This window comes from Delphinapterus leucas, chromosome 9, assembly GCF_059928025.1.
Source record: "Delphinapterus leucas isolate spDelLeu-1000000601 "Yukka" chromosome 9, BTC_Dleu_Yukka2, whole genome shotgun sequence".
Taxonomy (NCBI): Eukaryota; Metazoa; Chordata; class Mammalia; order Artiodactyla; family Monodontidae; genus Delphinapterus; species Delphinapterus leucas.
Window position 1 is genome coordinate 40,788,997 of NC_143137.1, and position 27,494 is coordinate 40,816,490.

Consider the following 27,494-nt stretch of genomic DNA (forward strand, 5'->3'; position numbering starts at 1 on the left):
AATACTGTATGGTAACACATATATATGGGATTTAAGGGGAAAAAATGTCATGAAGAACCTAGGGGTAAGACAGGAATAAAGACACAGACCTACTAGAGAATGGACTTGAGGATATGGGGAGGGGGAAGGGTGAGCTGTGACAAAGCGAGAGAGAGGCATGAACATATATACACTACCAAACGTAAGGTAGATAGCTAGTGGGAAGCAGCCTCATAGCACAGGGAGATCAGCTCCGTGCTTTGTGACCGCCTGGAGGGGTAGGATAGGGAGGGTGGGTGGGAGGGAGATGCAAGAGGGAAGAGATATGGGAACATATGTATATGTATAACTGATTCACTTTGTTATAAAGCAGAAACTAACACACCATTGTAAAGCAATCATACCCCAATAAAGATGTTAAAAAAAAAAAAAGAAAAGAAACCATGACAATGAGCTTCAGGCTGGGCCTCGGGGGAGGACAAATGGGCAGAGTAAGAAAGGGCTGAGTTACAGCTGGGACTGACAAAGGCTCACATTAGGAAGAAGGAACTCACCTCTCCCATTCAGCCGTTGGAGGACTGGTTCACCCCCTCTTTCCTCACTGCATTCCTTGCATTTGGGCACCTTCATCAGAGTGAATGCTGTTCTAAGAAGATAGTGTGGCACAGTGAGGAAGACAAGAGCCCTGGAGCCAGATGAAGTGGGTACCTTCCTACCTCTGTCCCTGTCCAGCTCTGTGACCTTGAGCAGTTTCCCCATCTGAAATGGGGTTAACAATGCCTGTCTCCTAAAGCTATTGTGAGGAAGAAAAGTGCTCATGAATGCAGCTCTTAGAAAGCAGCTTTAAACAAAGGGGGTGGTAGCTACTGTTTTATTCTGGACGATCCTGTAGAAAAGAACAATGAGCTGGGGGTGAGTAGACTTGGTTCTAAGCTTCTCAACTCTGTACTTACAGAGTTAACCACCTGGGTGTTTATATGCAGAACACGTGACCTCTCAGGGCCACGGTTTCTCATCTGTTAAGTGGGAGAATAGGACTAGATGATCTATTAGTTCAGTCAGCCAGATTGCCTACTGTATGCTCTGATCTCCTCACTGCCTTTGGCAAAATCAATATTCAGGATATATTGCCCGCGTAAGGTGATTTATAAAGTTTTTATTTACCTGACATTGGGCAAAAGGCACAGAAGTGGGGGGAGGAGAGAGGTGGCAAATAGACACATGCCACCAAATGCCTCCGCTCATGCCTAGCTAGAATCCTTCGGAACCTAATTCAGAGAACCCAATTTTACCCTCCAGTCTACTCCACCACGAGACTTCCCTTTCTAGGCTGAAATGGGTAGATTCTACTTGAATAATCCTGATTCTAGATGTCATAATTACAGTTTTTTGGCTAAAGAAGTGTTAGTCCCAAATATGCCACTTTTTTCCAGTTTTCTAAAAATGAATTACCTACTGAGCAAAAAATATTAGCATCTAGATTATAAATTTATTAGTTAAACTCCCTAGGGAGCACGACCATCTGTGTTTAGTATAAAATCATCCTTCCAAGTGAAGGAAGGCTTTTTGGTGTTTGGTAAATTGATCTAAAACCTGGTGACTAGCTCTGTGTGCTTAAAAATAGGGATTCAAAGCAGACTGTGCTGAAATTGGTTTCCTATCACCCCATCAAAACATTCCATTTAGATTTACCCACATTAGTGAGGACATGATGGAAAATCATTTTAATCCCTTGGAGAAAGGTGAGATCTCAGACAGGAACAGCCACGAGCCATCCCAGGTTAAAGAGCAAGCACATACGCAAAGGGCCCGTGCGTGACCACACTCCCTCTAAACTTGTCCAACAGTGAGTCAAACACAGATGAGTGCATTTAAGTATTAACTTTACAGGGGAAAATAGGAAAGAGCTTCCTCTCTCACAGAACTGGAAAGGAGAGGAGCATATGTAGAGCCCTTTAGTGTGCCACGTTTGGCTAGAAGGCCCCTGAGTTGCTACTTGCCCATCATTCTACCTGCCTCATTTGCAACTCTGCTACTTGGTTAGTCCAATATAGATATATACAAATCTGGATTTCTGGGAATTCTGACCACAGTAGAACTGAGAGGCAGTAAATCATGGGAGACACACCAAGCTGCATTCAAGTCCCTGCCTCCCCATCCCCTAGCTGGGTAGCCTTGGACAACCTAATAAATCTCTCTGTGCTTCTGTTTCCTGATCTGTCAAGTGGGGATGATGTCAGTTCCTACATCGAATCATTGCAAGGGTTAAATAAAATCATGCATCTGTAGCACTTGGTACTCAGCACACGGTCAAACATTCATTAATGGTATTTAGTATTAAGTTTAGCTTACAGTTACTTAGAATATAGGTTTTTAAACACAGGCCATAGAGTGGCAACGGCTGTCACATACTTGCTTCACTCTGTCCCGCATTCTCTATGGAATGTGAAAGGCTCTTGTTCACAATCCTTCATAATGAGATTGCCTTGCTTCCGTGTTTCCTGAACTTCTCAAGAGAGTTAAGATGAAATCCCAGAAGTTGTCTGTGTTCGAGCTGTTATATGCTTCATGAGAATCTACAGGCTCAGGAACTGCCTCCTATTTTCCTTTCTTTTCAGAGATTAGGGTCTTTCAGAATCACTTGCATTAAATAGTCTTGATAAGAGCCCAGGGCTACACACTGGAGTATCATTTTCAAGAAATGATAGTATGAAACTTTTGCTTCTTGTTGAAGACAGTGTCCGTTTTGTTGACCAGTATCCCTTCTCTAAGCATTAACATGACAAACTTAATCTGAAACCCACTGGTGAGTGACACGTGTACCCAGAGGAGTTGGCATGTTTCCGCGCCGAGGCCAAGGGCGGTGTACCTGCCTTGTTCTTTCAGCTCGCTCAGGAGACCTAGAGCCGAATGGTACGTTCAGGTCATTTCAGTAACCATGTGAACCCTTCTGGGGAGCAGGTTGTTTCTTCCTCTTTGATTGAAATTTTCTTTTAATATTTAATTAAACCTTATCATAACTCATTTTTACAAAAAGGCAGGTATAAGTAAATGCGTTTTTTCAAAAGAAGAGAAGTCAGATTATTTTCAGAAAAAAATCACTTTGCAATAGATGAAAATAACAGATAATCATTGTTCTCAAAAGGTGGAGGGACCAGAGCTTCCCTGGTGGCGCAGTGGTTGAGAGTCCGCCTGCCGATGCAGGGGACATGGGTTCGTGCCCCGGTCCGGGAAGATCCCACATGCCGCGGAGCGGCTAGGCCCGTGAGCCATGGCCGCTGAGCCCGCGCATCCGGAGCCTGTGCTCCGCCACGGGAGAGGCCACAATAGTGAGAGGCCTGCGTACCGCAAAAAAAAGGAAAAAAAAAACATTAAAAAAAAGGGTGGAGGGACCAGTAATGTGAATGAGAGGGGTTATCATTGACTAGAAGATTAGGAAGGCACTAATATTTGAGAGCCAGCTCTGTGGAAGGTGCATGATGGATTCTCTGTATATGTTTTACTCATATAATTATTAGTGTTACTTAACAGAGGAACCATAGGGGTCCCTAAGGTTTTTATAATTTGGCCAAGACTCCATAGCTGATGTGTCAAGACCAGGTGTGTAACTCAGGTCTGTGTGACTCCAAAGTATCAGTTAGGCCAAACCATCTTTAAAATGACTCGGGGGCTCTGGAGTTAATCTTTTGCTATGAAAGGAGAGTCTCCAGGGAGACAGAATTCTGAATCAAAACAAGAGTATCTCCTTCTGAAGAATGTTCAGTGAAGTGAGGAAGATTTGAAAGGCGGAATGACCTTCATTCTGTATCCGTAGTTGTTGTCTTCCTTTACTGAACTAACAGAGATATCTTCTATCTCATCACCTGGAAGATGACATTTCCCTTTAAAAGCATTGCTGGGGTTCCTCATGTTTTGTGACTTGGAAACGTTTGACCCTAGGCAGGAAGCAGACCTTCCCCTAGCACGCTGAAGATTTTGCACATTTTAGGTTAACCTAAGAAAGACCCAAAGTCCTAGTGGAAGTGCCATAAGATTTCACTTTAGTAAAGGCCACCTGTCTCCCAAATGCAGGACTTTCAGGGCCCCCTGGGCCAGCAGCCAGCTGCCAACTGTGGGCTTTGCGCACAAGACAAAGATGTCCCCCTGAGTCCATGGCAGAGTCCATCAGGACTCGGTTCTTGCTGTGCCCTGTGCCTCACTTTACAGTCCACATTTCACACTCAACAATGGTAGCTATTCAGCTAGCCCGTCTCCCATAAACACCTGCTGGTCGACCCAACACTTGTCTCCAGCCTGGGTATGAAGAGAGACAATGAGCTGCACTGTTCCATATAGCTACCTATGGCTATTTAAGTTAATTAAAATTAAATAAGATTCAAAATTTCTTCTATTACTATTGAATAAGCAGGTACAGAGTATTTGCATCATTGCAGAAAGTTCTTTCGAACATTGCTGCAAGAATTACAGTTGTCAAGGGTGATTAGCTGCATAATGATCTATGTGACATATAACTTTAATCAGCCCTGGAGACCTTCTTACCAGGCTGTGAGCTTTGAAACCAGCTTTTCCCTCTGACCTTCACACACACACACACACACACACACACACACACACAGAAAAAAAGAGTGAAGCACAAAATTATCTCCATATTTTCAGTTTTTGAGTTGGGGGAATGAAAAGATGGCTATTAACGTACTAACATTTCTAATTGACTGAAAGACCTCTATACTAACTCCTGTTTTCTCTTTAAATGCTACTAAACAATCTTTGCTAATGTTCTCACTGCTTCCTGCTAATTCCTTTTGGTGACACAATCCACTCATTCATTGCCCAGAGGGATTGGGGAACTAGTAACATCATGCTGGGTTTTGAATAGAAAATACACATTTTTCTTACCATAAAAGAAACTGCGAATCAAGCTGCCACTGATGGCTGACACTGAAACTGTCTCACGCAACAAGTCGGTGCGCTCTGCTGGTCGGAGGTGGCATCTCTGCTCTCCTTTAGAGCGGCTCTGCCTTCAAGACAGCCACACACGAGTTATGATGCCTCTAAACCTTCCCAGAGCTAAGGACTCCAGCCTTTATCCTGAGAGAGATACTGGCTGAGTATCCACCCATTTGTTTATGAGTCAAAACAACCTTCCCAAGCCGTTCAGCCCCTTTTCCAATATTTTGTCATCCATCCAAGACTTCCTATTTGATGGGAGGAGCAGAACACATCACTCACATCAATGATGCACAGATCTTTTGCTCTCCACCATCTTAGTAGTAGACAGAGAAAGAGGAACTTCTATAGGATAAGAGAAGAGGTAGCCAGAGGTAGGAGGAAAACCAGAAGCTGGTGGTGTCATAAAAGTCAAGAGAATTTAAGCCTCTGGAAGGAGGAAAATCTGTCAGCTATACCCTGTATTGTTATGGCAAGGTTCCAAGTAGCCTTTTGTGTTTCTTTAAACAAACAGTGACTACAGCTTTTCAAGGAAGACGGTTGTTTTACCTCCCGGAACCCTGATAAATAGCCACTGTTTTCAGTAGTTTCTGAATGTAGGAGTGTGTTGCACAAGAGATTTTCCCTATTCCTGTTTTTCCCTGTAGTATAGGCAGAGTTGCTGAGTCACGGTCCCTACTTCCCAGACCCGGGAAACAAGTGTTTCCACCATATTTCTTTAAGTTGCCACTAAGAGCTAGGGAGCTCCTTCTCCTTGAGCTGCTTGGCTTTGTCCCTCATGTCTGCCTTTCATCCTAATAATTTTTGCTACACCCAGTAGAGTACTGTAGGCACTCTGCAAATATTCACTGGAGAAATAGACATAACGTATTAAATAGACAACTTACGAAAGTATGTGCAGCAAATTTTTGAAGTGTTGCAAGGGAATGTAAGTTGTGCATTTTACTCCACAGTATATGTTTGTACCACTTAAAGTTCTCGATGCTCCCCCAATTATACTGAGGATGATTGATCCATTTGTGCCATATTGACCCTTGGGCTTCAGGTTACCACTGCCAATCCCTAGAGTTTACCCCGGTTTGAAAAGTGAGGGATTTCTAGGAAGAACAGGCTAAGACCTCACTCAAAATAAGACCAGCGTGTTCAAGCACTACAGCTCACCAACTTCCTTCCCAGCTTTCTGTCACCCTTTTTCAGTTGCTCACTTAGCCAAAGTCCCATCTCAGAGGTAGCAGGGGAAGGAGAGCTCTCTAGGAAATTTTTCCAGCTAGATTTGTGGCCATCACAGTTCATTTAGACAAGGTGAAAGGTCCTTTGGGGGGAAGAAATCTCTACAATTACTCATGCCAGGTTCCCAAGAGCACTGTTGGTGCTCGTGGCCAAAAGTTGGCCCTCTCCTTTGGAATTGCAATTCCTATTGTGAATTACAAGTCAAATTCCCAAATGTGTTCTCCTTATGGAAAACTGCCTAATTGAAATGGTCATGAATTATTCAGGGAATAACTTTATTTTCTCCCTTTGAAATGCTCTCCCAGAAGAATGACCTGTGCTGTTGAGTATATGTGTGTGTGTGTATAGGTATATATATATAACAGAATTTTGAAAATTTAGCAATTCCAGATGTTTTCCTAGCACTCAAATCACTGTTTCTTTCCTCTCAAATTTTCCCACCAGCGTTTAGATTTTTTTAAGTATATGGATTGCCATATTCTGGCTACGTTCAGGAATTCTCAAACCCTGTTTATAGATGAGAAAGGAATCACAGAGGCATTTTGCTTTTGTGGATCCAGTTTGGGTGTTTTCTTTGTTCATTGTGTGGCTTTTACTTCCAGTTTTAAAACTTTCTTTTCTACAAAAGAATTGTAGTTAAAATGTGGTTTTGCAGTGAAAGCAATTTTAGGTAGAAGAACATTTTTCTTAAACATTATAGAGACCTTTTTGGTCAGAGTGGCTTCAAAATAATTTGTGTTTGTAGACACAGTAATGGGGTGACTTGACCAAGGCCACTGTGTTTGCCAATTGCATAATGTCACAAAGGGGTTTACAGGTCAGGGATGCTCTGTGCCTTAAGCATCTTGACCGGTGGGTCTTCATTTATCAATTTAGCCAACAGCAACTGTGTAACTTCCACGTGCCAGGCACTGTGCCAAGGGACCAGTGCAGTGCAATTGTGAAGACAGTGGTTGTCATCAGAGCGCCCTGGCTTCTCCACACTGTCAGGGCTGATGTGTGTCCTGGAGTCCTCTTCTGTCAGTAACCTTTCACACTGAACCCACTGGGGCAAGTTGCTTACCTAGGGTCTATGGCAGATAATGGGGAATACTAAGGGGCTTAACATGGGAGCACCAAGGATCCAAGGAGATGCTGGAGCAGCTAAGAGGATGGGAAGGGTCCCTTTGGCTGCAGTAATCAGAGAGGGCTTCCTGGAGGAGGCAGCATCTAGCACAGCCCTGAGAGCTGCACAAAGATTGCTGTCACAATCTAAGTTTCTTATCTAGAAAAAGCACTCTCTGCCTCCTTCTTGCTGCCTCACCAGCTTATTCAAAAAATTTTATTACATTTGGGGAAGTCAACTTAAAGGAGTTATTTATGAGAATGATCCTAAGGTACTGGTCACACTTATTTAAGAGGACTAAACTCTAGGAAAGAGAGAGGAGATGATTGCAATATCCTCATTCTTGGATAAATTTCTGAATCATTAGTGTATTTCCTCATGAATTCCATCCCTTGTGTGTGTCACTAGCTTCCTAACAATTTATTCATTGATTAGTTTGTGTGCATAGGCCTCAGGGGTGAGGGGTTTGATATGCCAACTGAGATATGGCACAACCACCTCACAGAGGAAAGTGGAAGCAGAAAAATTCTCAGAAAGCTGTTTTTTCTTCATCTCCCTCCCCACTTTTGTCAGGCCCAACTGAATAAAGAATAATCCCCTAGTCATTCTAGTAACCCTCTGGAAGCCACCACCTCAGAAACTCTGTTGCCATTGTCCTCAAAGGATTTGATAACTTTCCCAGTGGTACCAAATGTCTACCAAGAAGGACAGGAGCTAACTAAATATCAAAATCGAGAAGGGGCTAACTGCCAGGGCTCTAGAATCATTCCTTCTTGAAGAATTAAAATCGAAGGAACTGCGTGTTCTGCTAGGCAAGACTATGATGAAATAAGGATGTCAATATTTTTTGGAAACCAGAATCGCTTACCTGGTAAATTTGTGTTTTTTTTCCCCCAGACAAGTTTTGGTATTGTCGGCTTTCACCAAACCACAAGGTCCTGCATTATGGAGACTTGGAAGAAAGTCCTCAGGGAGAAGTGCCCCACGATTCCTTGCAGGACAAACGTAAGTGCCTCTCCTGTGTTGGAGGGCTGAGTTTTGGTTGCTTGTTCGTTTCCTGGTCACAGAATATCATGCAGAAAGACTATCAACCTCAGTAAACCCATTAGGCATGTCTCATCTAGCTGTGAGTCCTGGCCGAGCCGTCTCATCAAGCATAAGACCTTGATGGATTTGTGGTTTGGGACTGAAGAGGGGAGGGTGTAAAAGGGTGCTCACCTATCTTTCCTGAAAGACGTAAACCTGGGGTTCAAACACCCACTTTTACGTTACTTGTCCAAGTGTTATTCTAAGGAGCAAAAACAATATAAACCTGATTGTCAGTTGTCTTTTTCTGATGACCCAAAATAATTTCACATGAATCATGTACTTGATCCCACCACGTTTATGCATTATAGTTTACTGTATCCCACACTTATAATGCAGAGCTAATGCCAGATCCACGTATGGCTAGTTTACTTCAAAGAAGTAACTCAGACACTCAATAGCATTCTGTTGTTTCCTAAATATTCCCCAAAATACATATTATTTATACCGATTTGCTATTTCTGTACCATGTCTTTTAAAGAGCCAGTCATATGCTAGATTATTTTAGCCCAACACCAAAGCAGGTTCCAGGTTTTTTTAGTCAGCATTAAGTGTACTAATTAAACAAAGTATTACAGAAATATTAAAATACACAAAGGTAATGGATTAATTTGGAAGAGAAATGAGATAAAGTTAGACATAGCCTCAGAGGATATCTCAGGTAGAGAAATCAAAGAGTGAGAAAAAAGTAAAGACACTTTAAAATAACTTTTAAAAGTCACCTGGACCCTGCCATGAGTCATATAAACAAGTCGCAAACAGAATCCTTACCTCCAGGTCCTAGCACCTTCCCCCTTGTCACCCCAGGGCCTATGGAAGTCAAATCTGTACTGTCTTCCTTGCAGCTCATGGCCATCACAGGGGAAAATAAACCACAAGTGGCAAATTCCTGACACACTCAGACTCTGGGCTGACATATCAGACAGACAGCCTGGAACATTCTCGCTTCCTCCAGCTTAAAAATGGGACAGTCTGGTCTTCATAGTGTCATTTAGTTCAGAAGGCAATCTTATTTCTTTTCATGGGAGCACTGCCTCTTCAGCCCACGTTATTTGAAACCCAGTACCGCAGAGTCTGGGGCAGTGTCTATGCATTCTTGCTATGGGGTCTCCCCAGGCCTCTGCCTGTAATAAGGACCCTCCCTTCAGGTCTCAGAAAGCCTTCCGCATCCCACCATGGACAGAGCTGGACCAGTGGTTCTCAGAGTGTGGTCTTTGGACCACCAGCAGCAGCATCACCTGGGAAATTACTAGACATGCAGCTTCTCAGATCCTCACTCCCAGACCTGATGAATCACAAACTCTGGGGATGGGGCCAACAACCTCTGTCTTAACAGACCCTCCAGGCGTTTCTGATGAGCGCTCAAATTGAGAAGTGTGGAGCCAGATGTTGCCTGACACGCTTCATAGTGAGTCCCTAAATTGGGCTTTCACCAATACATAAATATTTTAAAAGAACAAGAAAAGTGAATCGACAGTGGGTTGCCAACTTTCAGTTTTGGCAGAAATAAAGGCTATTATAAAAGAAAATCTAACTAAAATTTAATATCACATTGCTTTCATTTTAAAAAGGGCTCTTGATCAAACAAAATGAAAGACCAGAAAGGCCTAATCTTGGAATAAAGGACAGTCCCTTGTACTAAATTAAATTAGCTGTGTGAAAAAGTCACAGCAGTGTCTTCATTTTCCTCTGTTTGCTATTAACTGGTGAAAAACTCACTGATGAAACCTCCCTCATGAACTCAGAACTGTCCAGAGGCCAGCCATTTGGCATCTCTGCTCTAATGCAGTAAAATGAAAAGTTAGAGGTCAAAGCAACCACAAGCTCTATATGAAGTCTTTCACCGCCTCGTTCTTAACCTGACCAGGAAATAGGGAAAGTGGTCTGGGCAGGAAAACAAAAAAACCATTCCTAACCTACATGGCCCAGAGAATCGGCTCTCCCACTCACTGGGTGTGTTATTTATCTCCATAGTTACAGGGATTTAATCCACTCCTCAACCCACAGATAGGCACTAGACTGGCGTGGACTGTAGGTTTAAATGCAGCACTCTCGTTCTCGCTGGTTGTGCTGCTTAGGAAGTCGGGAGCCCTGCCCCTAGAGAAGGTCGAGTCGTGGACAGCACCTGAGCCTTGAGTAGGAACAGTCTCTGGGCTAGAAACCCGAGGGCCGATGCCAGGGAGAGCCAGCTTGCCAGGGTGATTGCAGAAGAGCCAGGACAGAGCTGCAGATCTCCAAACAGTTTTTGGTCGTGGCCACAGAGTGAGGCTGCTTCTGGGAAAGGGTTGCATCAGTCCCTCTGACAGTGGCTGTGAAACTCATCCACTCCTTTCCTCTGCGGCCTTTGAAGTCTAGTAATTCAGAGTTCCAGAAGAGCTGCTCCGTAAACAGTTATCCGTTGCAAGGCAAACCAAGAATGAGTACCTGTGCAGGTGTGTGCATATGGGAGGATGTGGGGTGTGTGTGTGTGTGTGTGTGTGTGTGTGTGTGTTGAGGAGATTATATGTGTATGCACATGTGTGCCAGGGAGGGGGCATATTTCATGTAATGAAGTCAAATGAAGCTATTGTGTGCCTGAGATGAGAAGGTCCCAGCCTAGGAAACTAAAGTTTGCTGCTTCAGGCCTGCCATCTGGTTTGCATTTAATTACAGCTCGCATCCTGCCTGGAGCAAAATAGTCCATCCTCTTGGAGCCCTTAGTCAAAAACCTCATTCCACGAGAAAAATGAGACATTCCTTTAATTCATTTCAAGTACCCTTGCTCTTGCCATGTACAATTGCCCTCTCTTGCGACCAAGGGGAAAATTGTCTTCCACCCCTTGAGTTAATCAGTGCTGAATACTGAGATATTGGTGAATCAAATAGCATAATTGAATCCTCTTAATCCAGAGAGTGCAAGTGGAGATTGAGGGCCTCTCCGTAGCTGTCTTCATGTCTAAAGATTTAGCAAATCTCTCTTCTCGTATTCCTTTTGTTAGGCAGGAAACATGGCCCTTGAAAATCCACATCTCCTAACCTCCCTTCGCCCCACATTCCTCCCACCAGGTTTATAGACTCTCATCACCCCCACTAAACACCAGACTCCTCTGCTTTCCAGCAGTGCCTGGGCCCCTCAGAGACTCCCTTTGAAAGAGTCTAGGCCAGCGCTCTTCACTCCCACATCAAAGGGTTTTGCTCCCTCACACAAGGCCATTAAGCCTATTACAGCAGAGGAGAGGAGCAATGGCCACAGCAAAGCAAAGTGGGCAATTGGGTCATTGAAGCATGGGGAATAATTCAGGTCCCTCAATCTACAGAGAGAATTAACTTCGACTGTTGTTAATGAGAACAACAGCAAATAACATCTTTTGAGTGTTTACTCAACACCAGGCACTGTGCTAAGAGCTCTACATTACATGATAAATTATCCTCCCCACAACCTGAAGAGGTAGGTATCATCGGAAAATTAGGATTAGGAAAATGAGGTACAGAAAAGTTAAGTGACCTGTTGAAGGTCACATGTCCAATAAATAATAGAGCAAAGATCTGAATGCAACCATCCAACTCCATGGCCTAGATTTTTACCCACTTCTCCAGACCACCTAGATTCAAAGCCAGCAATGATCTTGGCTCCAGCATTGAGTTAATTCTCAGAACAGCCCTATGAGATGGATGATGTTATAGTTCTACATTGTAGACAAGAAAGCTTATGCTCCAAGAACTTAAGCCCAAAGTGGTATAGCCAGTAGGTGCACCTAGAATTCAAATCCAGGCTCTGTGATTCTAAAGGCACAGCCCTTCCAACCACTCCAGGCTTCTAAGTTAGAGTCCAGATTCTTTACTAAACTGTACTGGGATCAGCCTGCCCTTCCTCTGTATTTCTGCCCATAGGAGCTTCCACGATGGAGCTGTGTATACAGCAAGTGCTCATGGCTTACTGGTTACTTCCTGGGGTGATTTCTGCCTCAGCTTGGCTCCCAGGGGTGAAAGCTAGAACAATTTTTTATCATGGTGGCCACATTTACTTTTTCAAAGGCATTTTTTTTTAATCATGATTAAAGTTCCTTCCCCAGATAGTAGCAATCAAAGAGTTTCCTGAACATATCTGAAGTGATAACCACTTCCAGGGCTGTGTTCAGCATGATTTGGGGGGCCGACATCTTCCAAACATAGGGAAAAATCATGGCCTAGCAAGGGACCATAGAAGAGAAGAAAGAGCAGCAGTCCCAGCTCTGTCCCTCACTAGCTGTGTGACGTTGCATGATTTATTTCTTCTCTTTAGTCCTCAGTCTTCCCATCTATAAAATGGGAGCGTTGAATTAGATTGTCTCAATCCAGCTCAAACTGAAAAAAGCATTGAAAGAAATGAGGCCAGGCCGCACGGAGTTAGAGTGGGTGTTAGGGAACCAGTGGTGACCCTTCTGGTTCTCATATCTCTGAACCCCACTTAGTTATGTTGCTCCTACAAAAAAGGGCCTGATAGAAACACCAGCCCTGCTTTGAAGTAATCAAGGGCCCTCTGTTGCCTCTTAAGAGTGTAGATTCAAAGGATATGAGTCTGATTCTGCTCATGGGTTTAGAGAGGACAGCATTTTAGCCCTTCTGATGCCTAATTTTCCAGTGCATCTAGAGACAAACTATGTAAAGAGCAACCTTTAAAAGCCATGCTGTATTTTTAGAATTTTGTGTTTTCCTTTTAGCCATAATCCTGTGAGTAATATAGCAGCTCGTCTCCTTGACAGGGGACAATGCATGTAAAATACATAAAATATCTAATGCCACAAGCACGGTGGAAGAGTGCTTTTTCTCCGCTGATTCCTTCTCATTAGAGATTCTAAAGACTGCTCGCACGACAGACTTTAGTGTTACTCTTGTCCTGTTCCGAGTTAATCTTGCCCAGTTTTCAAAGCCGAGGGGTAACTTTTACTATTTATAGATCTTCATTGACCATGTTACATATTATACAACAGAAGACTACCCTGTGACTCAAACTCCATCTGAAGCTTGAGGAGGGTTTTGGAGTTGGTATGTGAATTATATCACAGATTCACTTCAGTGGTGGATTTTCATTGAAAAGTAAATCTTAAGTAAACCCAGCTTCCCAAAGTGCCCAAATATCTCCTCCTGGGGTAGTGATTAGGGAGCCAGGTCAGCCACTGAGAACAGGGCTGATTGTTGCTTCTGAAAATGATTTTGAGGAGAACTGAAGTCAGAGGCTGTGGTCAAAGGTAGGTTCAGGAATCACAAGGACTGTCTAAAAGAAGAGGCCAATCTCGAGCAGCCAGGCAGAGAAGGAAAGCAGTCCAAGGTCAAGGGTCATGCCATTCAGGAGAGGCTGCATCGCTACATTTTGCTGCAAGAATAAATAACCTCCACAATGTCAGTGGCTCAGGACAGCAAGAGTTTATTTATCACTCCTCACATTACGTAACTGACATGGGCTTTCGAAGGACTGGTCCACACAATCACAGGGACTCAGGCCAATGGCTGCTCTGCCATCCCAGAGCTGTGCCATCTGGATGGACCATGGAACCGGATCAGTCCCTGTGGCTGGAGAAGAGAGGCTGGTAGGCGTGGACTTTTCACTGCCTCAGCTAAGAAAGAGGCCATTTCCTCTCACATGTCATTGACCAGAGCTAATCGTATGGCTCCACCTAACTGCTGGGAAGAGCAGTCTTCCATATGGCCGGAAGGAGAGGAGAGGCAGTCATTAGTGAGTACAAGTCAGGTCTACCAAAGAGATCTAGAATCAGGACTGAGCTAGCAGCGGGTGCCTGCAGAGAATCCTGGAAGAGTTCCTCACAGCCTCCCTCTTCTCTAGGGTTTGAGAGAGCTCTAGAGGTGTCACAGATTTGGACAAAGTTCTTAGCAACTTTAGGGCACCCGGACAATGTTAGCTTTTAAAGAGCCTTCCTGTTAACGTCGTTTTGACATTCTATATATTTTATAATTCTCTCTTCATCTAAATGTCACCCCCAAACCCAATGCCCCAGTAAAAATAGGTGAACTTTAATCATGAAATCTCTCATTATCTTCATCATTAGAGGAGTCTAAGGAATTGATGACGCAAAGCTTCTGCAGATCCTAAGTGAGCTCCTAAATTCACAGTCCCTTACAGGAGTGAAAGATTAGGAATTGGAAAGGGACAGATGACTTTGCAGTTTTTTAAATTAAGCTTCCAAACCATCCTACTGCCTTCTCTCCATCAGATGACCTTAACAAAAGCTTTAAAGGCCCAAACCTTTCCACATCTTTTATCTTCCCCCAAGTTCTGAGTAGGATGAGAGATAACATCACTTTATCAAACTGCATTACACTCAGGATTTCCAAGATAAACACCAGCTACCACTATCAGAAAGGAATGTTCCCTTTAATTGAGTTTAATTTCATTGTCCATAAAATAGGAATAATAAAACCTGCCTCACAGACTGCTTGTGAGAAGTAATGAGATGGTAAGAGGGAGAATTTGGAGAATGAGAGTTCGGGATGGTTTAGATTCAGATAAATTTTTTTGTGATATGGTTACTTCCCCTCATTATCCAAAACTCAGAAACTAAAGAGATGTAGCAACTGTAGCAGGAGATATCCATCTGTAGGAAGCATTTGGCATTGCTCCTGGCACATAGATGTCTTCCATAAAATCGGTATCAGTACCACTATTAGTATGATTATTACCGCTGCTTCTAATACCATCACTTTTAATGCAACTATGATGGGTTTGTTGTTGTTGTTTCTGGTCTTTTTTTAGGTATTTGCTTTATTGAACCAAATTCTACTATGAACATAGATTTTTCTCCCCAGGGATGCTTTTTACCAGGATATAAGGATATATTTTAGTTCCTAGCCCTGGACACCGCTTGACTTCTCTTTTCTTTTCACCTCTTTTCTCTTCTAGCGGTAGTGTCTGGGAATGGCAGCCGTAGCAGCAGACTCGATGCTTAGTCTTGCTACTTTATGGACACTTAAGCTGTCACATGATGTAGTTACTTTCATTTTCTCTTATGAATTGCAGTGCCGGTGGCAGATATCAAAGCTGTGGTGACGGGAAAGGACTGCCCTCATATGAAAGAGAAAGGTGCCCTTAAACAAAACAAGGTATGATTTCCAAGTTATTGCAAATAGTTCTCTCTGCTCAACACAGTTACTGACTGCAGTGGGCCGAGCCCTTCTTTGGTAGCTATGCTTGTGTGGTTGGTGTGTGTGTGTGTGAGTGCACACACGCACACACAGTTATACATCTCTTAAACTCAGCTCCTTTTCCTTTCCTCATTCCTTTTACATCTCCTACCTAGTCTTATTCTTTCTCTCATTGATCACTTGTCGAATCTCCACCATGCCTTGCATTCTCTCACTTCCTTTCTACGTACAGCCCTAGGAATTGCCCTCTCTCTGTTGTCACCAGTCTTCTCTCAAGCCTTTTCCACTCATCTCCGTCCATCCTCTGGGCCTCTCCTAACCTTCTATTTATGTTCATATTCTCCCTTCTGCACTTCCACCCCAATCCCTTTCATTTCCTCCTTCTTAGTTACCCGCCTGGTGTCTCAGTGAAGTCTGGGAAAGGGAGGAGAGACTAGATGGCTCAAAACAAATCTTAGAAAACTTTTAAAGGCCTGATATTCTTCAGCATCATGGGAAATATTGTGAAACAGTTCAAACCCAGCTTAAGGGAGAAAATCTTCCCAGAGGTGAATATTGCTTAAATACTCTTCACATTGCAATATTCTTCACCCTCCCCATCATGTTGTTCGCCGTGACAGCCTACATTCCATAACAGAGGGTATGGGAGGTGGCATTTTCTGAAAAGATGGAGGAATTTCCCTTGCCCCCAGTTTGGAGGTATTTGCCCTTGGAGGGGCCATCAGGGAGCCAATTTTTTACTTCTTGGCATCTTGTGTTACATAGTATCTGTCCATGAACAAAATTAATCAGCTTCATCTGGAAGCTTCAGGCACCTCACAGCCAAAAATGTCACATAGATCAATAGGTTGCTTCTTTATTGTCCCGTGTCATTATCTAAGAGGAATGTAAACATTATACACATCCTATTTATCAATCAGTGTTGAAGTGAATAATGCCTGCCCTGTAATTTCAGTCATTATAAGATGAAGGTGAATCCAGGTCTGCATAAGATGACCCTATCTATGGTTAAGGAAAATCAAAAGCACTACAAAAGTACTGTTTAGGAAGAAAACAGGGAGAGGATACAGCCAAGGAGACAGGTAACAAGATCTTTGTTTCTTAAGTTACATGAGTATAACTCACCTCAAGTCCATATGAATCCTTCTGTGTCGAGCCTGTCACAGTGCTATCATATAAAACGCTGAGTGACATAAGGGCATGCCTTGGGATCTGTAGGTTATCTGTTACACAGCATTTCTTTCTTCTCCAAGATATGGGGAAGTAGGGATTCAACAGCTCATCATATACCAGAAGAGCATCCTTAACTAAAGACGCAAGTCCCCAGCCTTCATGGTTTGCCTCCTGTGGGGCCGCCTTCCTTCAAGACCACCTGATAACAGACGGAGCGCCGGATCTGCTCAGCTCCAGCTGAGGTCCCCGTGGTTATATAACACTTGGAGCCGAGCAGGACAAGGTGTGAGGAAATTGGCAGCAACAAGAGTCTGTAACCTAAAGAAGGCTAGGAGGGGTATAGTTGGCAGCCAAGCAACTTGCAAGGACTCAAGCACTCTGATTGGGACAGCGAATTATGTAAAACAGGTGTGAAGGAACTTCTGGTTTCACCCCAACCTGTAAAGAGCCTAGGAGTTGTCACTCCTATCCTTACAGTAAGAAGAAACTGAATAAAGTGAAAATCAACAATTTTCTTGGAACTACCAAGAGAACTGATGTTGCAGGGGAGACCACAGCCATGGAATCTGGAGAGTCAGGTACATCCAGAGAGTCACAGCCAGATCTGCTCACCTGAAGCAGAATCTACTGGAGCCGTAAGCTGTAAGATCATTTGGCTGGCAATTCTGATGACTGCTAGTATGAGAGCGAGAAACTCTTGGGGGTTGCAGTCTTGTGGGGGCATACTTTCATGGGCTTTATTTCCAGTAAACTTAGCAGATTCTCTCAGTGAAGATCTTATAGAGAGTCCCCCATCCCCCACTGCCCACCTCCATCATGGCTCTGGGAGGGGAAAGAGGTGAGTAATCATGGAATATGACAGAGCCTTCTCCATAACGAAGCCCTGTTCTCCAAACCTTTATCCCAGCTAGGGGAAAGGAATTTCTCCCATTGCATTCCTTTTTAGACTTCTTATCTCAACCACAGGGTTGGGGTTGGGGAGAGATATAATCAACAGCAGTCAGAACCTCAAGGAAATCAGTAGGAAACTCTGTAGCTATGCTACTGGGAAAGCTGTACTACTGGAAATACACTTGAGAAGGTGACAGCCACAAGACATAGGACCCCCAAAAGATGGAGCTTTAATTGGAAAGTTATGGAGTGCTATCCCTCACCCATATCCTACCACTACACCACTAGATTCCAAAATAATAACACTGGATTATACCTGAAAGTTCTGCAAGATACAACCTCTCTCTGAGGAGGAGTATTTAGGGAAGCTCAAAGTCAGTAGGGTAGACAAAAACAGGGACACTAGAGGAATTTGAAGCCTCTGGCACTTACAGGTATAGCAAACATTTAACGTATCCCAATTCCTTGCTAGATTAACATAAATCATCACTCTAAAGGTCTGTGTATCTCCCTTCCTATTACCTGATACAGCATGTCTGGATTTCAACAAGAAGTTACAAGCATGCCAAAAAGCAATTAAAAAACAGCCTGGAAAAACAAAGCAGTCATCAGAACCAGACTGCAATACGACACAAATGCTGGGATTATCAGACAGAGAATTTAAAATAACTGATTAAAAGGATTAGAGGCTCTAATGGAAAAAGTAAACAACATGAAAGAATAGATGGGTAATATAAGCAGAGATGTGGAAACTCTAGAAATGAATCAAAAGGCAAGGGTATAAGTAAAAAGTACTGTAACAGAAGTGAAATAAAGTATGCTTTTAATGGGCTCTTCAGTAGACTTGACATGGCTGAGGAAAGGATTAGTGAGCTTGAAAATGAGTCAGTAGAAACTTCCTAAACTGAAATGCCAAAAGGAAAAAACATTAGAACATCAAAGAACTGAGGGACAATTGCAAAAAGTATAATATATGTATAATTAAAATACCAAAAGAAAGAGAATAGAACTGAAGAAATATTGAATCAGTAATGGCCAAGAACTTTCCAAAATTAAAGATAGATATCCAACCACAGATCCAGGAAGCTTATAAGATACCAAGCAGAATAAATACCAACACACATACACACACACACACACACACACACACACACACACACCCCTAGGCATATCATATTCCAACTGAAGAAAACCAAAGACAAAGAGAAAATCTTAAACCAGAGGAGGAAAAACACCTTACTGGTAGAAGAACAAATATTAAAATTAAAGTAGATTTCTCATCAGAAACCATGCAAGCAAGAAGAAAGTAGAGTGAAATGTTTAGTGTTAAAAAAAAACAACTTAAAATTCCATATCCAGTGAAATTATCTTCCCAAAGTGAAGGAGAAACACTTTCTAAGATAACCAAAACCAAGGAAATTCATTGCCAGCAGACCTACTCTGCAAGAAATTCTTCGGCCAGAAGGAAAATTATATAGGTTAGAAACTTGAATCTACATAAAGAATGAAAGAGTGTCAGAGAAGGAATAAGTGAAGGTAAAATAAAAATATATTTTTTTTATTAATTCATCGAAAAGATAACTCTTTGCTTAAAATAATAATAGTAAAATGTGTTAGATGATTATAGCATATGGATCAGTGAAATGAATGACAGCAAAGTCATAAGGGATAGGAGGGAGGAATTGGTATACTCAAAACAGAAGACAAGGAAAAGGGAGAAAATTAAAAATAAAGAACAAATACAACACATGAAAAGAGTTACAAACATGGCCAATATAATCTAACTATATCAATAGTCATTTTAAATGTCGATGGTCTAAATACACCAATTAAAAGACAGACATTGTCCTAGTGGATAAAAAGCAAGACCAACTATATGGTTTTCTACAAGAAACCCACTTAAATATAAAGACTAAGATAGGTGAAAGTAAGGGGATGGACAAAGATATCAAAATACATGAGACAAACTGAGAGAACTGAAAGGAGACATTCACAAACCCATTATTATCCTGGAGATTCTGGTACCCTTCTGTCAGTAATTGATACATCAAGTGGAAAGAAAATCAATACGGATATTGATTACTTGAACAGCACCATCAGTCAACTACATCCAATTAACAAATCCACCCAACAACAGAATACACATTTTCCTCAACCTTACAAGAAACATTCACCAAGATAGACCACATTCTGGGCCATAAAATACATCTTAACAAATTTAAAAGAAGAGCAATCATACAAAGTATGTTTTACTTCCCAATGGAATTAGACTAGTAATAAAGAACAGAAAGATAGATGGAAAATCCCCCAAATGTTTGGAAATTGAAAACACACTATCAAATAACCCATAGTTTAAAGAAGTCTAAAGAGAAATTACAAAATGTTTTAAACTAAGTAGAATGAAAATATAACTTATCAAAATGTGTGGGTTTTAGTGAAAGCCGTGCGTAGAGGGAAATTTATACTATTAAATGCATATATTAGAAAAGAGGAAGGATCTAAAATCAATAATGTTTCCACCTTAGGAAACTAGAGAAAAAAGAGCAATTTAAGCCTAAAGCAAGCAGAAGAAAAGAAATAGTAAATATTAGAGATGAATAAAATAGAAAATAAGAAAACAGTAGAGAAAATCAACAAAATCAAAACTTGGTCCTTGGAAAAGATAAATAAAATTGATAAATTTCTAGCCTGACTAACCAAGAGAAAATGAAAGAAGATACAAGTTACCAATATCAAAACAGATGTAGAGATGATGTTCTCATTTGAGCCTAGGATATGTGTGGGTAGTTTTGGCCTTCTTGTAGGAGATTCCTCTCCCCTTAGAGGAGATCAGCAAAACAAACTGAGTAAATGACATTTCCAAACTTTTAAAAAACTTGTAAATGACACATAGAAAATTGGACAGGTGGGTGGACAGATGGATGGATGGATGGATAATGGGGCACACTGCTATAAACACATAAGTAAGCCTTCAAATGGAGGCTACTTCCTGGGATTCACTGGCAGAGATATTCCAGCCACTCCCAGCTTTTCTAGGCTGCCTTGAGGGCTGAGAGAAACAGCGGTATCTCTACCAGCCTGGCTCTTTCCTTTGTACGCATATGAAAATTGTTTGTCTTGTAATGCTAATAGCATTCATACATCTGGTTCATCGGGTAAAACGTCAAAAGGCAGAAAGGAAACCCACAGTTCTAATCATTTATTTCCTCAATCCACCCACACCCACACCCCTTCCCCATTGCTCCAGAGGCCTGCTCCTCCCTACGTCTGGGACTTCTGGATAGGAGAGGGGAGACCTGCAGCTTAAAAGGAGAGTTGGCCAAAATCTGTCCACAGGAGGTCTGTCAGTGCTCGGCAGTGGGCAGCACCCAAGGCGTGTTGCTGGCTCTTCAGCTTTTCCAACTAAAGAGTAGGTTCTGACATTTTGTGCCACAGGACTTTCCATTAGCTCAATTACTGAACAGGGCAAACTGGGACATTAGCATCTTTAAGGCAGACACTTGTTAATAGCAAGATGTTGGTAACCGCTAGTACTTCTCGCTCATTCAACATCTGGCATGCCAGTCATGGTCTAAGGCTTGCTCGTGGAGTCATTCACTCAGTACGCATTAGAGCACCTGAGATAGGATAGACTCTGGGCACAGAGTGATAAACAGGCAGACATGGCCCTGTCCTCCTGCAGCTTAGAGTCCAGTGTATTTAAAAGAGGTTGGTGCGACAGACAAATTTCTGTGGACACAAGAAGTGTTGGCTTCTTCACAGAGAGATTAGGAAATGTCTAACACTTAGGAAATGTCTAACACTTGAAAAGAATTATCATGGGTGAATGCAAATTCAATTGGAAGAATTTGACTTTCGAGGATTAAGGATTCTAAATTTAAACTCTGTGGTTCATAAAATAAAGTTGATTTGTCGCCATATCTTTGAAAGTGGGCATTCCTGGTACTTATCCCACTGATTTGGGCCTTAAGAGTTAAACAGTTAACATGTAATCCCCAGAGGGAAGATATGACCACGTCTCAGTGAAAGGGATAGGAATATATTTGACGTGAAAGAAGCTTGAAGCTCACCATGTCCAGAGCCCAGCTTTTATTTTTCCAGTATGATTTCATGTACCTGAAATAAGAAGCAGATTATACTAGAAGCTGATGTTCTGGCCTCAGCTTGAAAAGCCTGGTCTTAACCAAAAAGCCTTTTATTCAGATTTACTTCGTTCACCATTCATACTCATCATGTATTGAGTATCTTCTTTATACCAGGCCTGTGCCGGGTGCTGGGAATCCAAAGATAAATACGACCTGGCGCCTGTCCTTGGGTGTCTAACAGATATAAGACTTAAGTATCAACATGAAATTACAATCCAATGTTGCCTATGCCCCAGTAAATTTAAATACCAGGAGAGCCTGGGAGACTTGAGAAAGCTGGTGGAGGAAATGATGTCTGAGCTGGCTTTTGAAAAGGAGAAGTGAGGGGAAGACTTTCTAGGAGGAAACAATATGTGAAAAGGCACGTGGGGCCTTTTGACATGTAAAAGTGCATCCTCTGATTGAGAAACATTGAATTCAGAGTACAGGATTGGTGGGGACAGAGAGAAGAAAATGGGTTAGAGAACTATTGGCTGATCATGCTAAGATAGCTGGGGACCAGAACATTATAGCTGCTTATAGAAGGCAAGATCCTATCTTATTATTCACTATATGAATGACTGAGTTTGCCTTCTAAAATGTAAACTCAAAACTCATAGATATACAGGTGAGCAACAATGCTTCATAGCTATGATATCTAGTTCTCTGGCTATATTTAGCACACACACATGCCAAGTTATATCCTACACCTTTAATCAAAATTCTTTGACCTCAAGATAACGTAGATAGATTGTGGAGAGCCAACATAATTAAAGTGAATGCCAGGAGAGATGGCCAAATGAGGCAAGTCACCCAAAGCAACGTAAGGAATGGCGGCCAACGCTATACACCGAAAATATGTTGTCTAAAACTCTACTCTCGTATTCAGTCAACCCATCATCTGACCCCTGGAAGATGGCAATCCCCAAACCAAGGCACCATCATGCCCTGAATTTCTCTGAGCACCCCCTGACCCCACATGCCTTGTCTCTAGTCCCAGGGCTAGAGGGTTGAATATGGGGTCAGAGACCATAGGATCAGTTCCTCCCGTATCCTCTAACCCCAGAACTCACTTATCCCAGGCCTTCCTCCACATGGTGAGGTGGGAGATGTGCATTAGTGGAACAGAGGATGGAAATAAGCTGCTCCTGGACATGATTTTCCACTGACTTAAATCCAGAGGGAATAAAAGACCTTAGGTAGTGAGTAGCAAAGCCCCAGAGCATCAGATGTCTAAGATGTTGTGGTGTGTGACAAGGAGCCCCTGAGGGGGACACTGCCCCAGATCCATGACTGCTTACTCCACCATCTCCTGGCACCTCTCTCCCTCACAGACAGTTTGGACAGGTGGCAGCTTCTGGAGTGTTAGCCTGAGAGGCCACCGCTCCCAGCTCCTCAGTCTGCTTGCTCAAAGTGCTGGAGAGCTGACCTCCACTGATGCCTCAATGACAGCCGGCCAGGGACGTCAGTAAAACTCATTATAAGTGATAGCAGCCTTTAACGCAGGCATGGGGGTCAGAGAAGTAATTCCTCCAACCCCTCCCAGGCAGCTTCGGTGAAGTTAAAGTGGGGAATGATATTCTCACGAATTTCCTATTTCCTCCCTGTGTTTATCAGAAATCTAGGTCATGACAGCTCCGCTCATTCACATCTTCACTGCTAAATGCCTTAGAAGGGCAAAACCCAAAGTTTGAGGCCCCCTCCTTTTTCTTTCTGCTCCCTCCCTGCCCTGCAGAAGAGAAAGTGTCACCAGGGACAACCACGCTGACACTCTGGTCTCAAGTGACTTCAGCACCTAGTCAAGAGGCCACGTCTGGGCTCTGGTGATGCTCACACCTGCTGTCGTAAGCGAGGGGATGGATTAGCCATGCGCCTGCCCTAAGCAAAGTGGCAGTCATGGTCCAACGTCAGCCGGAAATCCATTGTCAGTTTCACCTTTTCCTGTTGACCTCTGAAGGTCACGTGGTGCTGCTGTAATGTACTGACTGGGTGTCCAAAAGCAAAGCCTGCCTTCTCCTTTCTCTCCAGTCTCTCAAGTATGAGTCAAAGACTTTTCCTAATGAATGACACTGAGATTAGTAAAGAAATCATCATCTATATCAGTGTTTCTCATCTAAGAACAGTCTTTATGAATTTATGAGATTAGAGCTTAACATTTTGTTGAAAAAATGTTTTCAGTTTTTTAAAAGAAAATAAGTCACCTGTGATCCTAGCACCTTAACATAATTATTTTCATTTCACAATTTGCTTCCAGTTTCCAACCACAGGAAGACATTGTTCATAATTGTGATTTGTATGTATCTAGTGTTCATTTCTCTTGCTTTTTTTCACTTAAGATCAGATCTTCATAATTATACTGAATGCCTGACTGCATGTATTTCTCTGGGTTGCTAATTTGTGATTTTTTTGATGGTTTACCCAAGGAAGGGAGGACATTTATTTAGTTTCTCATATTATGTTCTTACAGGTAATGATATATACAGCTTTTGCTTCCTTTTGAATTTTCTTTAGGAATAACCCCAGGAGTGGGACCCCTGGTTCTTGATATGGATTGCCTTACTGACTTTTTTAAAAGGATGACACCAATTATGGTACCACTACTAGGGCCCATGACCATTTTCATTATAAACTAAAAGACCCAAAAGAGATGCCAAACTTATGGAAAAATTGTTTTTGTTTGTTTGTTTTGGCGAACTCTTTTTTAATATTATTGATCTTAACTGGGCAGGCTTGAATGGAATCCTAAGGAAGAAAAAAATGAAAAATACAGGAACTTCCCTGGTAGTGCAGGGGTTAAGAATCCGCCTGCCAAAGCAGGGGACACGGGTTCGATCCCTGGTCTGGGAAGATCCCACATGCCGCGGAGCAACTAAGCCCCTGCGCCACACTCCTGAGCCTACGCTCTAGAACCCACAAGCCACAACTACTGAGCCTGTGTGCCACAGCTACTGAAGCCCGCGTGCCTAGAGCCTGTGCTCCGCAACAAGAGAAGCCACTGCAATGAGAAGCCGCACACCGCAACAAAGAGTAGCCCCGGCTCGCCGCAGCTAGAGAAAGCCCACGCGCAGCAACGAAGACCCAACACAACCAAAAATAAATTTTTTAAAAAATGAAAAATGCAGAGGGGGGTAGTTTTGCAGAACAGATCCCATTCTATGACTCAGCATTCTTTCCTTCACTTGTTTCTATTTCTGGTAGGGCGAGGATGCCCTAAGAGTATGAGATACTGGTAGGTCTGGGCTCAGAACAAGAGCTGCTTTCCCTTAATGATGGGACAGCTAGAGGTGAGCCAGACACAGATTAAAATCCATGAGAGCCACAAATAGCCTGATGGTTTGCTGTGTCAGGAGAGGCATCCAGCTAATGCTGGGCCTTTGGAGTTCACTTGGAAGAATTCTTTCTCATCTGAAATCTGAAGGCATTGACCTCATCTTTCTGCCTGCTGTCTTCTTTCTGGGGGTATTCTTGCCGTGACTTACTGGCCAAAGGCAAATCCTCTGACAGATGTTGAGGTAGAGAGTGATGTGGAGCGATCTACCTCCCCAAGAAAGAACGCCTGTGGGTAGTTACTGAGAGTGCAGCTCCCAGATCATAGCACAAGAGAAAGGGGCGGTCGCCAGTGGCGCCTAATAGACCCAGAGAAGGAAGGTTAGCACGTGTGTTACAGTGATGCAAAGCACCGATGTGGACTCATTTGGCCCTTCCCTCCAAATTAGGAGTTGTTAGGGTGTTGAGATGTGCAATGACTCATCTTCCATAGGTTGTACCCTGCTGTCAGTCCAATAGAAAAATCATAGTATCCAATATTGCACAGTACATACAATTTGAGAAGCATATATTAACATACATATTAGGCATGACGCTGAGTGTCTCAGCCAAGGTCATTCAGCTACAATGAAATGACAGTGTCACTTAGTCCTTGGTCCTGGGGGTCTGTCTCATAGTCTGTATTATGAATGAACCCAGACATTCGAACGAACACTCACCAATGAATGAACCCCAGCTATTCTGCCACTTGGGCCCACGCTCTCCTTTATACCCTGCAGCCACTATAGGATAAAACTAGGTTTTGTGTAGCCTTTGCTCTACAGTAGTTCAGAGGTCAAAGGGCAGACGTGTTACCTACAGATAATGAATTCATCCAGAAGCCTCATTACCTCCTACGCAGCTTCCATGTTTTAGCAAGTTCATACCCCTATGGACACCTGTCTGTTTGGAAATGATAGAAGATAGAGCAGCCCGTAATGCTGCTGATTGGGAAGGAGTTTACTGTTTTTCATGGTCTCCCCGGGAGGGAGATGCTGAAGATAGGAGAGTAGCACAGCTTTGGGGATATGTGGCCTTGGACAACTCACTTAACCTCTCTGAGCTCCTTTGCATAAAAGGGGAATGATAACATTTGCTCCATGCGCTGTCTTGAGAATTAAATGAGATGGTTCACGCAGACTCCCCCTGAACAGAGAGAAGGAAATGTGCTGTCAACCTTGAAAAACATGCTCCTTCCTCCCGTCAGCCTCACGGCTGCTCCTCTTGCCTGGACACACTGTAGGCACTATTCCATGTTCAATCTGCAGCCATTTGTGACTACAAAACAGATGTGTCAACTTTCCTCAGTGTGCTGTTTTCTCTAATCTCTCTTAGGAGGTGCTTGAACTTGCTTTCTCGATCTTGTATGACTCAAACTGCCAGCTGAACTTCATAGCTCCTGACAAGCATGAGGTAAGGGTCTCAGTGGGGTTAATTTATGAGAGAATGTCATATTTTCTCCAGAAAAACAAGCAGATAAAAAATATTGGGAAGAAAGGAATTTCATTTTTTTAAAATGTCTACCTGAGAAAAATCACGAGCAAAGGTACATCTTGTTGACTTGGAATAGAACAGGAACCTCTCGAAAAACTGCAAGTTGTAACAGATTCAACTTCTTCTTAGCTTGATCAAGAGTTTATGGTAAGGACTTCCCTGGCAGTCCAGTGGTGAAGACTCCGCGCTTCCACTGCAGTGGGCATGGGTTCGATCCCTGGTTGGGGAACTAAGATCCCACATGCCACATGGCGTGGCCAAAAAATAAATAAATAAACGAAAACTTAAAAACTAAAAATAAAGAGGTTATGGTAAAGAAGAAGAATGTACACATGCTTCATACTCAGTAAGGGCATAATTGTTAACCCAGAGGAAGTATCAGCCCTGGCTTATAGCTTTGGTTTTCCTTGAATATTTAGCTTTGGGCCAGAATTTTCCCATGATAAACTTATTTCTATTCTTTAAAACATTTGATGGAGTAGGTTTTTTACCATGTTTCTGTAAGTTATTTTAAGAGGTTTAGGGCTGTCTCTGCTGTTGGAATTTTATTTTTGAGATGCTTTTATTCCTTTTGACATCTTGTTATATGTATAATTTGTTTCTCTTCTTGAATCATGCTGTCAGCTATATTTAAAATATTTAGCATAAATCCAGGAAAATGCATTTGTAAGATGAAGTAGCAGCTCTGGTTGATTTAACTTTTTCTCTTGTAAACTAGAACCCAACATCATGCTTGAAACTCTTATTTTTAGATGATACCATTCAAATTTTTGTTGTGCATGTGGTTACATAAAAAGCTTTTAGAAAGGAAGGAACATTTTAATAGAATTTGAATTTTGTTCCCCATTTCCCCTGGGAGACTTAGCTCATTTAGAAGTTATTCTGTATTTGGTTTTCACTGGTTTGAAGCTTTTGAATAAAATTGTACATCCCAAAGAGAGAAGAAAGATTATATGCAAATCCTGCATTTAGAGCGGCACTTAAATATAATTCTGTGTTACTTGACATTTCGTTCACAGAAGGGGATGACTTTGTCTTCATCT

General features: G+C 42.6%; 1 protein-coding gene across 4 annotated transcripts in view; it reads left to right on the forward strand.

Moving 5' to 3' along the window:
* Positions 1-27,494, forward strand: part of ELMO1 (engulfment and cell motility 1) — a 548,606-nt gene that overhangs the window by 515,353 nt on the left and 5,759 nt on the right. For 3 of the 4 annotated variants that reach the window (XM_089917010.1, XM_022583084.2, XM_022583113.3), the window contains 3 exons: positions 8,159-8,266; positions 15,339-15,421; positions 26,293-26,370. In XM_089917010.1, the coding sequence (XP_089773136.1) occupies positions 8,159-8,266; positions 15,339-15,421; positions 26,293-26,370 (269 nt within the window). The remainder of the gene's footprint in view (positions 1-8,158; positions 8,267-15,338; positions 15,422-26,292; positions 26,371-27,494) is intronic. The other variant, XM_022583104.3, reaches the window with a different exon arrangement.